Source organism: Pteropus vampyrus, unplaced genomic scaffold (genome assembly GCF_000151845.1).
Source record: "Pteropus vampyrus isolate Shadow unplaced genomic scaffold, Pvam_2.0 Scaffold144, whole genome shotgun sequence".
Classification (NCBI taxonomy): domain Eukaryota; kingdom Metazoa; phylum Chordata; class Mammalia; order Chiroptera; family Pteropodidae; genus Pteropus; species Pteropus vampyrus.
This window is the reverse complement of record NW_011888925.1, coordinates 1,618,222-1,633,229: the sequence shown is the minus strand read 5'-3', so window position 1 is coordinate 1,633,229 and position 15,008 is coordinate 1,618,222. Positions and strand designations below refer to the sequence as shown.

Sequence of the window (15,008 nt, the reverse complement as noted above, 5' to 3'; positions counted from 1 at the left end):
AAGCCCCTACCTTATAGGGTTGATTTGCGAGGGTATAATGAGTTAACGTATGAAACATGCCTAGACCGAGCCTGGTGGGTGGCCAGCGCTTTGTGTGGGCCGCTGTTCTTGTTAGCACACTCTAGCCTGCCTCCCAGTCTTCTTTTAAGTCTCTGCTATATCCTCCCCACTTCCCTGAAGAACAACGGTGGATCAGAAGAGAGAGCCCATTCTGGTCACGGCTCTGTCACTAATGGATCACGAGAACCATTAGGTAATTCCCTTCCCACCTTGGGGCCTCAGGCTCCTCGTCTGTACAATGACGGGGAGCTGGACTCTTTGCTCTCTCTGGGGTCTGCTCTAACACGACAGATTGAATGTATCCCTCAAAGATTCATGTTGAAGTCCTAACCCCAAAGGTGTTGTACTAGGTGGTGGGCATTCGGATGGCGATTAGGTCATAAGGGCTTCGTATGACTTAATGGGCATGGTGGGATTAGTGCCCTTAGAAGAGCAGTGCCACAGAGCCCCCCTGCCCCTTCCATCATGTGAGGACACAGGCAGAAGACTACCTTCTTCTGTAAACCAGAAAGAGAGCCCTCTCCAGACCCTGAATCTGCCAGCGCCTTGATCAGGGACTTCTCAGCCTCCAGAACTGTGAGAAATCAATTTCTATTGCTTATAAGCCATGAATCTATGGTGTTTTGTGACAGCAGCCTGAATGGACTAAGACACACTCCAAAACCCTTATCTAGCAACAACGTCCATCTCTCCCTTCCTCCATTCTGTTCTTGGCTGATTCTGTTCTCTCCCATGACCTGGCCCCTGCCTGGGATGGAGGGGACAGTGTCCCTGCCAGCCTTGATCATATGTTCCTGCAGGGCAATAGGAAGGTCCAGCTGCCCACGGAGGCTGCTGCATACCAACCTGGGGGGAGGGGTAGAGAGGGGAAGGGGCATCAGGAAGAAGGGCACCCTCAGAGTCTGTTTTCTGGGAGGAGGTGCCCTTTGAACCAACCCACACCCCCACACTGAGTCATCATCCACAGGCAGGGTACTGACACCTCCGTTGTTGAGAAGGCTGAGCATCCTGGATGGAGAGCCAGGCTGCCATGTTGGCAGAGGCCCAGAGTGGGATACCCAAAGGGAATAATCTGGGGCCTGTGGGAATATGGGAACTAGACAGAGGAGCGAGGAAGGCTTCTTAGAGGTGATGCTGAGTCTGATCTAAGGATAAGCAAAGGATTGTAGGGGAGGAGGACTGGTGGGAATGGGAGTGACCCATGAGGCATAGAGGCCAGCCCTTAGGGAGCTCCCATCCGGGGGCATGTTGGGTGGGCCAACAGCAGCCCCAGGCTTGGAATTGGCAGAGGGGAGTCGGTACCAGCTGGTGTCCAGGGCTCTAACTGGCTTCCTGGAGGAGGTAGGGGACAGGCTGGGCAGTGACTTACAGTGTGCCAAGATGATGTCCCCACGTACCCAAAGCTGGGCAGTTGCTCCTGGAGTCAGCAGGCAGGGTGTCTGCGGGGGAACAGTCTGCTTTTCTCACCACCATCCTACTTGGAGGACAGTGCCTGAGGTCTCCAGCCCCAAGGAGAGCAGGGGCATTTCCTGGTTCCCGGTGGTGTCCTCGGTGCCTCAAACATTTCCTGGCACATGGCAGGCTGTCTGTGAATCCCTGGGGAACGAAAGCCACGGGGCTCCCTCTGCCCAGGACTCCCTCTCCCTAGTTAATTGCATGGCTCTCTCTCTGCTTAGATGTGTCCTCCTGAGGAAGCCCTCTCCAGCCCCCACCTAAACACTGCAACCCTCCATGGATGAACACGCTGACCGGGCCCAGGCGGATGCAATCGGCCAAGAACAGAACGGAGGAAATTCTGTCCACAGAACACGTCGCTGTGTTCTTAATTAAACAAGGAAAAAGCAAAGAAAGGAAAAAGAAGGAAAGACAGGCTGTTACAGGTTGAAACATATCAACCCAATGCAATGTGCGGATCTTACTAGATCCTGATTCAAACAAATCGGCTGTAAAAAGATGTTCATGAAGACTTCTGGTGACTGGTTGCACAATGTCAACGTACTTACTACTTAACTGTACACTCGAAAGTGGTTACGATGGTAAATTTTACGTTATGTGTATTTTACCAAAATTAATTTTTAAAAGATATTCATGGATCAGTTGCAGAATGTGAACATTGACTGGATATTAGGTGATATTAAGGGATTATTCATTTTTAAAGTATGATAATGATAGGAACAGAGTCTGAATCTCTTAGTGATACCAACAGACGTATTTACAGGTGAAATGACATAATGTCTGGGATTTGCTTTATAATAATCCAGAAGGGAGATAAAGATAAACCAAAATTGACCATATTTTTTGAAGCTGGTATTCTCTCTCTTCTTTTGAGTGTGTTTGACAATGTACATGATAAAAAAGAAAGGAAAGAAAAAAAAAGAAAGAAAAGAAAAATGGCAAAATAGTGCCTCTCTATCATTCAGTTTTTCTTCTCAGCACTCAACCATGCTGGACATATGGAGAACCTTGTCTGCTGTGCATCCTCCGGAGTGGGGGTGCCGGGGGAGCAGGGCTGTCTCTTGTGTTCACAGCTGTATTCCAAGTGCCTGGAGTGGCATGTGATCTCCCCCAGCTCACAGCTGTGGGCCTAGGTCTGTGTGGTCTTTCGAGTCTGAGCTACTGGCCCCGTACAGCTGTCTGAACCACGGTTCTGACCTTGGAGAGCCATGGGTGAGTCTCACAGAGGCAAACCGCTCACCCAGGAAGATGTGGGTACTAAGGTGGATAGGAGGACTCACCCCACGTCAGGGAGAGGGAGTGAGGGGACAGGGCAGAGTCTAGATGGGAGAAGGCCCAATGAGTGGCCCAAGCTCATGTGGACATCGTTGTACCAGTCACTGCTTTTGTGGTCTCCAAATTCTGAGCCCAGCCTGAGCTGGGTCACAGGTTGCTGAGTGAGGCCAGGGCTAGCAGGCGGGGCCTACTCAGGGGCCCAGGACCGAACTTCTGGAGAAAGGGGGCAGGTGAGGAGCAAGACTCCATCCATTCTAAAGGCCTCAGCTTGGTTCCCAGCCATTGTCACCTGGGACAGGTGACATGAATCATCTTCCACATCTGTGCTGACCCTTTCCAATTGGCATTGCCGGCAAGTGCTAGGACCCCAGGGACTCTGGAAATTGGGATGGCGCGGACACTGGGCACCACCAGCAGTGTGCTGTAGCGTGGGGTGGGGGCTGTTTGTCATTGCAAATAACCTGTCTCCCACCTGAGTCTAGCCCTGCCCTTCCTCCTGAACCTATGGGTGCCCAGGGCTGTCCCAGAGGGATGTCATGATCTTCTTAAAGCAGAAACAGGCCATATGTGGCAGGAGGCAACAGCCCAGACAGACCTGGGATTGGCCTACCTCCGCTCCTTTATCAGCTCTGGAAGAGCAGGCAGGTCACCTGGTTCGTCTCGTGGTGCCTCAGTTTCCTCACCTGTGCAACAGGCAGGGTGACTCACAGTGGAAAACAGGGCAGGTACTCTGTCTGCACTCCGCAGTTCCTAGCACAGCACCTGCCCCCGGGGCCTGCATTCACATTTGTGGAATCTGAGCCGGCGAGATGGTCGCCCCCACCTGCTGCCCCTTGCTGTTCCCGCTTCTTGGGTCTCCTAGGAGCTCGAGGTCTGAGCCATTGACATTGGTGTTGGGGAGGCCGAAAGGCCCGCGCTGCTTCCTTCCCTGGAGGCTGGTGCATTCTGTGCCAGGAACGATGTTCCCTCCAGGCGAGAAGCACTGAGCAGATTTGGCGGCGAAGGCTCAGGGCTGAGGAACTTGGTTCCAGCGAGGCGGGAAGACACAAGACACATAGGGTGCAGGGGAGCCACCTTACCTATCACCACACCTGCAAGCAGCAGCCCCCTCCCTGCTTGTGCTGTGTTGGGGAGGTCGGCTGGGGGCCTCCTTCCCAACAGATCTAGCGATGGACACAGAGAGGCTGCCATCCCATCAGAAACACTCTCCTATCCCAGCCCCATCCCTCTACCATGCCTTAGGGGCGTGCAGGACTTTACAGTTTACAAAGGGCCCGAATGCCATCTCATTTCAGCCACACAGCACCCCAGTCACTGGGACAACAACCCAGAACAGACAGAATAACACTCCACAGACCAGTTGGCACTGAAAAAAGTCACATAGGAAAAACACACCAAGAGGGCACTTGACAAACATTTACTGATTTATTGAGCACCTACTACGTGCCAGGCCCTATGCAGGGCTCTAGGAAAACAAAGTCACTGCAACCTAGTCCCTGCCCAGAAGGAGCTCACAGTCTAGTGGGCCAAACCGTAAATCACATTAACAGCAGAGCAGGTGCATTTAGCTTCACGAATTTACAACGAGCTTGTATATACGTTTTCTCAATTGTGAACATCCAGCAACACAGCCACGTTGTTTAAAAGCACATCGGCATAAATGTAAACACAGTCACAGGATTGAAAGGATGGACAGAAATCACCTGCAATAATTCATGTTTGTTTCAGAGCCAGATTTTCAGCATTATTTATCCATTCCTAGGAGGGAGGATACAAGTTTTGCCAATCTGCAGAAAGGTGGTAGAGACCCGGGGGACTTGCACGGCCCGCCTGACATCACGCACTGGTGGAGGCACCTTAGGCTCACACACGGTTCCTGAATCTTGGCCCGCCTTCTCTCCGCCACATACTAGTCTTCTAATCTCCCCTGCACAAAGGCCCCACACATCCTTGGGCTCCAAGCAAGTCAGATGGGGAGAAGAGACCATGCCCCCTGAGTCAACCACACTGTGATCCATGCTGGTCCAGGGTGACACCAGCTCTGATAAGCACACAGCACAGCACCTAGGTCCAGATCCTTCCTGACTTAAAAATTAGTTTCTGGATGGTCTCAAAATCTGGCTAAGTGTCATTCAGGAATCACTGCCCTCGAGTCCTAGCTGTGCCCTCTCCCTGAACGCTCGGTGTTTCTCAGGAGCAGACAGCAGTCCAGGTGCAGAGGGGGACTGTCCTATTCATCTCACTGGCCCCTGGATTCTCAAGTGGGGTTTGGGGCCTGAGGGAGCGCCCTGAGCTCCTCTGCAGAATTCCATATTACCAAAGGGGAAAAACCACCCCGCCCCCAAATGATTTGGCCTGTGATGGTTTAGGAAGGTAAGGTAAGAAATCTGGTAGAGACCCAAAGTGGGCCATCTCCCGGCCTGGGGAATGGGGAAACCAGGTTAAGGCTCGGGTTTAATTAAACTGAGGGGAGGGTAGGGTGGGACAAAGCTGTGTGGCTGAGTGTGTGGAGCTGAAAGGTTGGAGGCAGGGCTGCATCTGGGACCCAATGGCCACCTCCCCACAGTGGGGCAGGGGAGGGGGGCCTGTCCCCTGCTGCAGGCTGGCCACAACTATTTCACTTTAGAAGGGTAAGGTTAAGCCTCAGCTCTTAGGGTGTGAGCTCCTGGGCAGCCCCAATGTGGCCTCTTTTGGACAGTGGTCTGTCAAGAGTCAGAAAGTAGAATATGCTAAAGAAGAGGTGTTTCTGACCCCATTCCAAGGCAGGGGTAAGGGAAGGGGGCAAGGTGCTCCTTTGTGACTGACGCCAAGTCAGCCCTAGACCTCTGGCCCAATAAAACCCTGCCACCTCTGGGGCAGGGGACAAGCGGCTTTCTGGCTCCCGCCCAGAACCTTTTGGCCTTCCTGCCTATCGAGGTTGTTCCAGGAGGCCAGATATCCTGCTAGCAAACCCCATCCCCCAATGATGGCCCAGACGGAACTCTCTTAATAAAAAAAAATAATTTATTGTCAACAAAGGAGATATATACAACAGGAAAATAGGAAAAAAGTGTGGGAGTGAACTGGAGGCCCCAGGTGGGCTGCTTGGGCCTCCTGCAGGGATGGAGCGGGAAGAGGTAATGGAGGCCTCCTGGTTAAGGAGCCTGAACAGGTGGGGGAGGAGAGGCGTCCCCCGAGGTAGTGGGACTCAGTTCAAACCCCATGATGACCACCTCTTATGTAAGGCACTGTGCCAAGGGAGAATGGTGAGGGGCTAAGAGAGAGGGTGGGAGGTCGGGGGACAGAGAGGTCTGGGTCAGCAAAAGGATCGGGGTGGGTGTTCTCCACAGGCCCAATGCCCTACCTCACGACAGCCTCGGCTGCCCTCGCCCACCTTGCCCGGCAGACATCTTCCAGGGACCCCGACTAACTGGACTCCGCTGCCTTCCTCCCCTTCATCCTGCCTCAGCACCTGGCTTTGCTCTCTATCAGGTGGCAGAGTTGGCGGCTCCAAGTAAGAAGCTAAAAGGGGCCGCTGTCTCCTCTACCCGCTCCGCCGCCTTCGCCATCCCCTCCCTGGGAAAGCGAGAACCTACACACCACTGCCCGCCTCTGGCTTTCCCCCCACCGTGGTGCTGGATTCCGACAGAACCGCGGGCCAGTCTGGAGTGTCACCTGCTCCCACACCCTTGGTGCCTTGGGGGTGCTTGGACCAGTCTTGAAGGAGGCTGACCGCCGGGGGCTCCTCCATCCGCACGCGGATAACCTGGAGATCCAGTGTCCCTCGGAGCCCCGGAGGGGGAGCTGGGCAGGAAGGGGAGCAGAGGGCAGAGTCAGGGCCCTCCAGACACCCCACCATGTCCAGAGCCCGGTGCCTGGTGCGAGGGGAAGCTCCATTCTTCGTTGGACCAAGGACCACTACCATCCAGAAAGCAGGATCACACACCTCCTCAGGAATAAAAGCCAAACGCCCAGCATCGTCTTCCTCCCTCGTGTATTTTGGCTAGTGCCACCTTCTTTCCCTAACTCTGAGCTTTTGCTGGCTCCATTTCATCTAAATCTTACTGGGCATCCTAGCCTGACGGGCTTTGCCCTGTATGGGCAGAAGTGATGGGTAGGGAACACCCAAGAGAATGAAACCTGGCCTTGCCCACCAAGGAGCTCCTGAGTGAATCTGCAGGGCAGGGCAGGGCAGAGAGCCGCGGACGGAGCTCTGGGCAGCACCTGGCTCTGCTTTCAGCCTGGACCAGGCTCTTCATCTTCTGAGAATCAACACCTACCACCCAAGCACCAGACGTCCGCCTTAGCTGGTGAAGCTACTCATGAGGCGAAACAGCCTCAAGGTAGCAGAAAGCAGACTGCTGATAGCTACCGCACGGCCACAGAAATGTCCCTGGTGACAAGGGCATGGCACCTACAAGTTACTTAACCTTGAGGAGCAAAACAGAAAAATGGAGATGGCAACCACTGCAATGCCTGCACTGAGTGCATCGGTGTGCGGTTTTCTTCTAGTTTTCAGAGCCAGTGATTTAAAATGTGGCAGAGAAACGGGCACGATTTTATTGTACGGTTTGCTAGGGTTTAAATGATTTAATGGCTGCCACTGCGTTGTACAATCGAACAAATTCTGCTTTGTATTTGAACCTGGTTTGTCTCCCTAAGAACACATAAGCTCTTTGAGGGCAGGCTGAATCCCACTCATTTGTTCCTTAATTCAATAATAACTTGCTGGGCCAACACAGTGCCCGACACTTCCAGTTCATGGAGACCAAGTGGCTTTCTTGGAATTTGTTCCAGTGGTGAGAGCCAACCAACAGAATGAACAAAAGATGCAACAGGATATATACTGACAGAAACAAAGGACATAGGCCAGGGAAGGGGACAGGGGTCTCGCATAGCTGATAACTTGAGCAAAGATGGACAAGAAGTGAGTTAGCTATGCAGGGAGCTTGGGAAACAGCATTCTGGCCAGAAGGAAGAGCGAGTGCAGGCACCTCAGCGGAGCGCACCTGCTGCTGTAGGAACAGCAAGGCCAGGGCCTGCCCAGAGCGAGTGGGTGGGGGAGGGGAAGTAAAGATCCTGGGGCGAGAACCGCATCACCACGAAGATCCTGGCTTTTATCTGGAGTATGACTGGGACCAGCACGGAAAGGGCTTTGAGCAGAGCACAGCCAGGATATGACTTTGTTTTCGATAGGGACACTGGCTGTTGCATGAGAACAGACCAGAGCGGGCAAAGATCAGAAGCCAGAGACAAGCTGGGCAGCTGTTACAGGAACCAGGCAGGAGACGGCTTGATCTAGGGTAGCAGCAGTGGAGGTGCTGCCAGGAAGGTGAACTCTGAATACACCTGGAGGTCGGGCTAACAGATTTCCTAGACTGATATGGTGGTTTGAGAGAGAAGACTGACTCCTTCAAGGGCTTGACCCAGGCCAACTGAAGAATGAGCGGCCATCTTCCTGGGAGAGGTTTGCTTGGGGTGAGGGGAGGGGGCCGTGGGCTTTGTTTGGATATGTCAGGCTTGACCTTTTAGACAACCAAGCAGGGGTGTCACATAGGCCAACAGGAAGGGAGGCTAGAATCAAGGGGAGAGGTCCAGGCTGGAGGGTCAAGGCAGGAACCGTGAGCACATGAATGGTACTTAAAGTTGTGATTCTAGGTGGGGACACCCAGGGAGTGAGTACAGATCCTGTGGTTGAGGTATTCATTCGTTCACTGAATATGTATGTAAGCAGCACTGATTCTATGCCAGGCACTGGAGCCAGGCACTGGAGATATCACAGTAAATGACCAGGCAAACATCCTGACTTTGCAAGGGCTTACATTCCAGAACGGGGAAGGAAGACAGTAGGCTCCAACCTGAGGAGCCGTAAACAGTCAAGTGAAACGGGACAGCTACTGCGACAGGAAAACAACCAGGAGTTGCTGCCAAGAAGCCGAGGGCAGAAAGTGCCTCCAGGAAGAAGGGAGGGGTGGGTTCACGGTTACTGCCAGGTCAGAGACGATGAGAACTGAGCGCCAGATTTAATTTTATGGAAGTCAATGGCGACCTTGCCAAAAAAAATTTTAGTGCATGTGGTGGGGTGAAGATGAGAGTTTGACTGAAGTGTTTCCGAAAAGAGACTGGAAGCAGTACAGAAAATGCTTCTTGGCTTTGCTGAAAAGGCTTAGCGACAAACGGGACAGTGGCTAGGAGGAATGAAGGGTCAAGAGAGAAATATCAGCTTCGTGAAGGCTGCTGAGCAAGATCCATGAGAACCGATGGGTGCGACAGAGAACTGATGGCCAGGGAAAGGGGACTGGCTCTAATGATGGGTCTCGAAGTGCCGGCCTTTGCAGGGGCAGTTCAGTCACAGCGGTGGGAGTGACGGCAGAGGATATGGCCCTGGGTGGGGGAAGGAAGGAGCTGGTGGACGTCCTTGGCACTACGGGCAGGGTGTCTGTGTGGGCATAATGGAAACCCGCAAAGGTAAGGGGCCCTGAGGGAGTGAGTGCCTTACCCCCTGAGGCTGCATCCTCTTCTGTAAAATGGAAATCACAGTACTTAATACATGATGGTGTGTGGACGTAAGGAGATAACATTACGAGTCCAGCACATCGTAAGAGCTAGGTTAGAGACCTTAAGACAAAGGAATTAAATTCAGTCAAGCTGAGCCCCTTTAGCACCCCAACCCAGAACCGCCCCCTTCCCTCCTCACCTAGCCCATTCCATGCTTTCTTCCACATCTGTGCGCATGGGGGGGGGCCTGACTCCATTTCTCTTGTTTTTCATTAAGGCTTGTCTCTGAGCAGTGACCCTGGAAATGTCACCGCCGGAATGACAGGTGAAGGCGGCCACCATCCAACCACTCATCTGTCAGTAGATCCTTACTAAGGGCTTTCTTTGAGCCAGGTACTGTTCGAGGTGTTGAGGTCACAGCAGTGAACAGACCCTGCCCCTAACCTTCATGAAGCTCAAACTCACATGCATTCGCTCGCTCGCTCACTCACACACACACACACACACACTCCCTCTCTCTCACACACACACACACACACACACAAACACACGCACACTCCTTTTTCCTTGGCCTGGGAACTCATGGGGTCTGGCCAAGGTATCCTAAGCCAGATCTCGAGGTCCAACCCAAATTAATCACTAGTAAGACAAAGAGGCTTTTTTCCAGTATTCGTGAGTAGACCCTCAGGGTAACCTTCTCTCCTGGCCTGGGGCGCCCTCCCCACCTTCATCCTGCAAGGCCCTTGGAAAGTTCCAGAAATCTTCTGACTGCTTCACACTCCTATCCATCAGCTCGGCTGACCTGACCACAGTGAAATTTCCAACTTCTAAATCTTTGGTTTTTAAACTTTTTAAAGTGGTAGGATCTTTATTCAGATAAAGTCTTCAAATAAAACAACTCAAAGTAGACACATGCTGGGTGGAGCCTCACGGTTTCTGAGAAATCCGTTCAAGCTTTGGGTTCTTGAAATAGCCCGAAACCAACGGTCTGGAGCCTCCGCTCTGCACAGACCTGGCGCGGGTGCCCCGCTATTCTCGATCTGCTCCACTGCCTCCGACCTGTACCCCCCGACAGACTGTGAGCTTCTTGGGAACAAATGCTGCCTCGCTTGCGTTACTTCCCAGAGTGCTCTGCTCGGGGCTGGGCTGCGGGAACACTTGCCGCATCATTTAGTGTCTTCTGCGGCTTCCGGGCCACGTCCGGCCTCCACAGATCCCGCCACTGCTGGGAACGCCTGTCAGTCCCCTCCATCCCTTACGTCAATCAGCTTGTTGAACCCCAAAGTCTCAGGCTTTGCCCACTCACCCCAAAGGAACCTGAGATCTCAGGGATTTCCTCCTCAGCTACTCACCACTCCAGACAGGTGGAGTTTGGGCACAGGGTACCCCAGGGCTCAAAATGAAGTCTCCCTTTCGAGAACGAAACCAGAAGACCCACTGAACAGTGGAAGAGGTCAGCCATTTAGAGCAGCGATCCACCGAAGAGAACGAGGCGGCTCGGACATGCTTATGTCCCAGCAGAGCGCAGTCTCAGGGGGCAGGACTGCGATGCGACTCAAGCTGAAACTTGAGACAGTTAAAACCGTGATCTACACGAAGGGATGAGGCCTGCCTCGAGATCGGAAAAAGCGCGGCCTGTTTTGGTAAAAAATAAATAAAAGGCACAAATGCTCGCATATGCACACACAGAGCTCTGTCACAGGTCTGAAGGATACTAAGTAAACTATCAACAGCGGGCACCACCCGGGAGTGACGTGGGCTGGAAAGGTGGCAGGCTTGCTTTACCCTTTCGGGTGCCATCTTTCTCAGGCTCAAACTCCGAAGCACATTTCAGACGGGTGGGGGCGGGACAGGGGGCACAAGGCACTCTGTGTCACTCATTCCCTCCTTCAAGAACCATTTCCTGGGCCCGAGATGTTTCGAGCAGAGCCTGGCATGGCGAGGGGAAGAGAGGAACCAAGTTCAGCCTCCGCCCTACTGTGTTCTAGTCTTGGGAATTCTGCCACTGTTTGCTTACGTGACTATGGCGGGCAGAACACCGGTCCCCAAAGATGTCCACGTCCTAATCGCCAGGACCTATGACTGGGGTATGTCCCACAGCAAGGGAGAACTAAAGCTACAGATGGAATTAATGGTGCAGTCAGCTGACTTTAAGAAAATTCTGGACGATCTGGGTGGGCTCGGTGTAATCACAAAAGCCCTTATGTGAGGGAGAGGCAGGCAGAAGCGTCAGACCAAAGATGGCATCTTGAGGAAGACTCTGCTGGCCACTCTGGGCTTAGAAGATGGAAGAGTGCGAGGCAAGGGATGCGGGCGGCCTCTAAAAGCCGGAAAAGGCAAGGAAACAGGCTGCCTCCTATAGCTTCCAGAAGAAACGCGACCCTGACCCTGATCGTAGCCCAGTGAGACCCATCCCACACCTCTGATCTCCAGAACTAAAAGTAACGCATTCGTGTGGTTGTAAGCCACCAAGTCTGCAGTGACTTGTTACAGCAGCCACAGGAAAACAACACAAGCACCACGGGAAAGAGGGAACGACCTCTCTGAGACTCTCCACCTGGAAGAGGTATTTCTATAAGGACCAAATGAACTGCGTGTAAAGGTTTCTAAAAATCGGCAGGGCATGCTACAAATGTGTGTGCTCATTGCTATCATCAGCTAACTCGCCGAGCTGCTTCCCTCACAGAGGTGTCAGCTGAGTGTTTACCACTGGCCTAGGCTCCTGTTAATGGCCCCATTTGAGCCCCTGCTCCACCAGGGCAAGGTGGGCCCCTCTTGGGCTCCAGCTGGAATCAACTTAAGTGTGGCGGTGGGTGTCAAGCTTTGGGGCACACTGGCCTAGCCCGGCCTAACGACCAAGGCCAGGATACTCCCGAGGAGCTCTCAGAAAAGCTCAAGCCCTCTGGCCAGCCTCCTTCCTTCAAATCCGCCTGCCCGGCCCCATCCCCCAAGGGACCCAAGCACCAACCCCTCTACCCTGGCGAGCCATGAGGCTGCAGAGCAGCCTCAAAGAGCCCAGAGCCCAGGATGCAGCCTGCCTGACCCCTTGTCGCCCCCTCTCGGGAGCTCACCTGGAGAGGGGCTCTCTGGCTGGGGAAGGCCTCCTTCGGCTGCTCTCCCCTCGCTGGCTGCATCCTTGTTGTCTGAGGTCCTGAGCTGGGTGTGGGAGAAGAGCTGGAGGACGAAGCCGGGAGGGAAGCTGCCGTCAGTGAAATGTCGGACCTCGGCGGGAGCTGCAAAAGTCTCTGTGGGCGAGTCAGGTGATGGAGGGTCTGGAAGGGAGGACAGGATGGAACTGTGAGTCCAGGAGGCTGGGCGGCCTAACCCCTCTGAGGCTAGACCCTAAAGGCCTGGGCCTTGCCCCACCCCCACTGGCTGGGCTCTCTTCTCCAGAGAGCCAGAGACCCCGCCTGCCCCTACCCCCTTCACCTGGGTCTGGATCGGGGTCCGGGTCTGGGTCCGGGTCCAAGGTTTTGGTCATAGTTTTGCCTCTTTTCTTTCTGACTGGTTCTTCCCCAGAGGTCTCCTTCCATCTCTGACCACGGGGCTTCTTACTTACTGGTTCCGTGACAGGGGCAGCTGCAAAAAGAAAAGGCCTCACACCTTTTTAGGGAGACATGCCTGAACCCCACAACCTTAGGGCTGCTGAAGCTACCTGCCCAGCAGCCTTCCCCCAGCTCAGCCTCACTGGCCCCCCACGACTGACCAGGAAGCTCGAGGGGGCGGAGTCCTCTGGGCCGGCTCCTCCTAGGGAGGGATGGATTGTCCTCAGAGTCAAGGAGAACCACGATCTCCGCTGGCATTCCGGCAGGGTCTGGGGTGGAGTCAGGGTCCACATCCACATCCTGGCCTGAGTCTGAAGGTGGCAAACACTCCATGAGCTCCAGGTGCTCCCACAGGCCCGACTCCCCTGCCCCCACCCCAGGCCCAACTACCTGAGTTGGGTGGGGATGGCTGCTCAGCTCTGACATCTTGCAAAAGGGCTACCCCCTCGCTCCAGGCCTCTAAGATGTTGCTCTTCTCAGAAGGGCTCAGGTCCAGGGTGTGAGGATGCTGCTCCAGTATGTGCGCGCGCGCCGTGTCTGCCGAGGGGGACCGAATCTCGGCCCCACACACCATGCACAGCGCCCGCCCACTTCCTCCCGGGCTGTTCCCCACCAGGAACTCCTGCTCCCAAGACACCTGCTGCTTGGGCTCCTCACAGCCATCGCTGCCTGTCTCTAGCAGGCTGGGCCTAGGCGGTGGGGTCTTCTCCTGCTGGGTCACTAGGGAGGGAGAAGAGGGGGTGATTTCATCAGCGAAGGTGCTCACAGTCAATAATACTTAGAACGCAAGTCCCCAAATTTGGTGATATGAAAGGGGGGAGCATTCCCACTGTAAAAAAAAAAAAAAAGTAACGTCCACTTTAAAATGGAGCCAGAGCTGCCATCCCAGAGGAACTGTCTTGCACACCTCAGGCCTCAAACCTTTCTAGTGTTAAAATGGCAAAATAACCTTTGGACTAGGCCTGAAGCAACACTGTCTTAAAGAAATGTTTGCAAGGATAACAAGAAAGCAGATATTATGACTACCAGACTGAAATTTAAAAACTCACTATTTAGCTTCTCTACACCAATAAAAATGCCTTCCTTCTACTGATGTAATCGTTCCCCTTCCCTTTCTCATAAATACTCCTTGCTTTTGTTCCCTAATTGGAACATGATTTGGGTTTCTGCCTGAATCAGTGATTCCCAAATAGATATTCTTTTTTAATATCACCCACCATCTTTTTCTCCCTTCCCCTGGAGCCCATGAGGTGCTAGTGACATTAAACACAGCCTTGGTACCCCACTGGAGGACCTCCATCTCTCCTTTCAATCTAGTCTCAGACCACAAGTCTGCATGTTCTTCCAAGAGGCTACGATGTTCTTGCCTGTCTTCAGCCTTGGCACAACCGCCCAGACCCCCAAGCAGCCTGGCACATTCCTACACTTCCTTCTCGGCCCCACTCCAATCCTCACCCCTAGGAAGCCTTCCTGACCTCTCACCCCCGCAGGTGACTATATCCATATCTAACTTCCAGGCCACAGTGTGCACTCTCTTGAGGGCAAAGATGGTAAATTTTATCATCTTATTGTCCCCATGGGGCCTGGTGCATAAGAAAGGAAATGCTCAGTGAGCCTTCATCAGGGAATGACATTCTGTGTCTGTTTCTCCACCTGTTGAGGCCCCTTCAGAAAGCCATCCCATCCCTTCAAAACCAGCTTCCCCTTACACTGCTCCCAGGGTATTTGCAGCTGTGACCTCGTACTCATTTGTCTGCCTGGCACCTGCCCTATGTGCACGTGGACCATAGCTGTCAGGGCAGCTCCTGGTGGCTCAGCAAGGGCAGGCAGCTCAGTGCTCGGGCCGAGTGCCTATGAGCCCTCACGGCTAAATCTCTCTCCCACTGGAGAGGATGGGACAAAACACAACTATGGCAGGCCCGAACACCTGAGGACTGTACGGAACAGGTGGCATTTGAAACGGGTATGGTAACTGGCTTGCTGTACGAAGATCCAGGTCCAAAGCTGGGTTGTGTCTATCTCCCATGAGACCGTGGGCAGGAACCTTGACCCTCGAATTGCAATCGGGATTTCTTTCCCACCACTCCTCCAGAACAGCTCTCGTCAAGGTCACCAATGCTAAACCCAGCGATCAGTTCTTAAATTTCATCTTTCAACTCTTCGCTTCTTCCATCTTCATTTCTGTCACTCAGCTTC

The 15,008-nt window shown here is 53.5% G+C and overlaps 1 protein-coding gene across 1 annotated transcript; it reads right to left on the bottom strand.

The window, feature by feature from the left end:
* Positions 1-5,771: 5,771 nt before the first annotated feature.
* SPINDOC (spindlin interactor and repressor of chromatin binding) lies at positions 5,772-14,376 on the bottom strand. Its single transcript, XM_011368964.1, has 6 exons — positions 14,295-14,376; positions 13,203-13,589; positions 12,974-13,123; positions 12,697-12,846; positions 12,339-12,539; positions 5,772-6,573 (listed from the first exon to the last, which is right to left on the bottom strand). Exons 1-6 carry the CDS (start codon positions 14,374-14,376, stop codon positions 6,362-6,364), a joined length of 1,182 nt encoding a protein of 393 aa, XP_011367266.1. The 3' UTR covers positions 5,772-6,361.
* Positions 14,377-15,008: the final 632 nt, after the last annotated feature.

What these genes read in the sequence shown, in the direction of transcription:
- SPINDOC (XM_011368964.1), bottom strand. Translation starts at nt 14,376, where the DNA reads ATGATAAAATTTACCATCTTTGCCCTCAAGAGAGTGCACACTGTGGCC. An exon ending in GGATATAGTCACCTGCGGGG is followed by an intron (nt 13,590 to 14,294) that starts GTGAGAGGTCAG and finishes TTGCGTTCTAAG; the next exon opens with TATTATTGACTGTGAGCACC. An exon ending in GCCATCCCCACCCAACTCAG is followed by an intron (nt 13,124 to 13,202) that starts GTAGTTGGGCCT and finishes TGCCACCTTCAG; the next exon opens with ACTCAGGCCAGGATGTGGAT.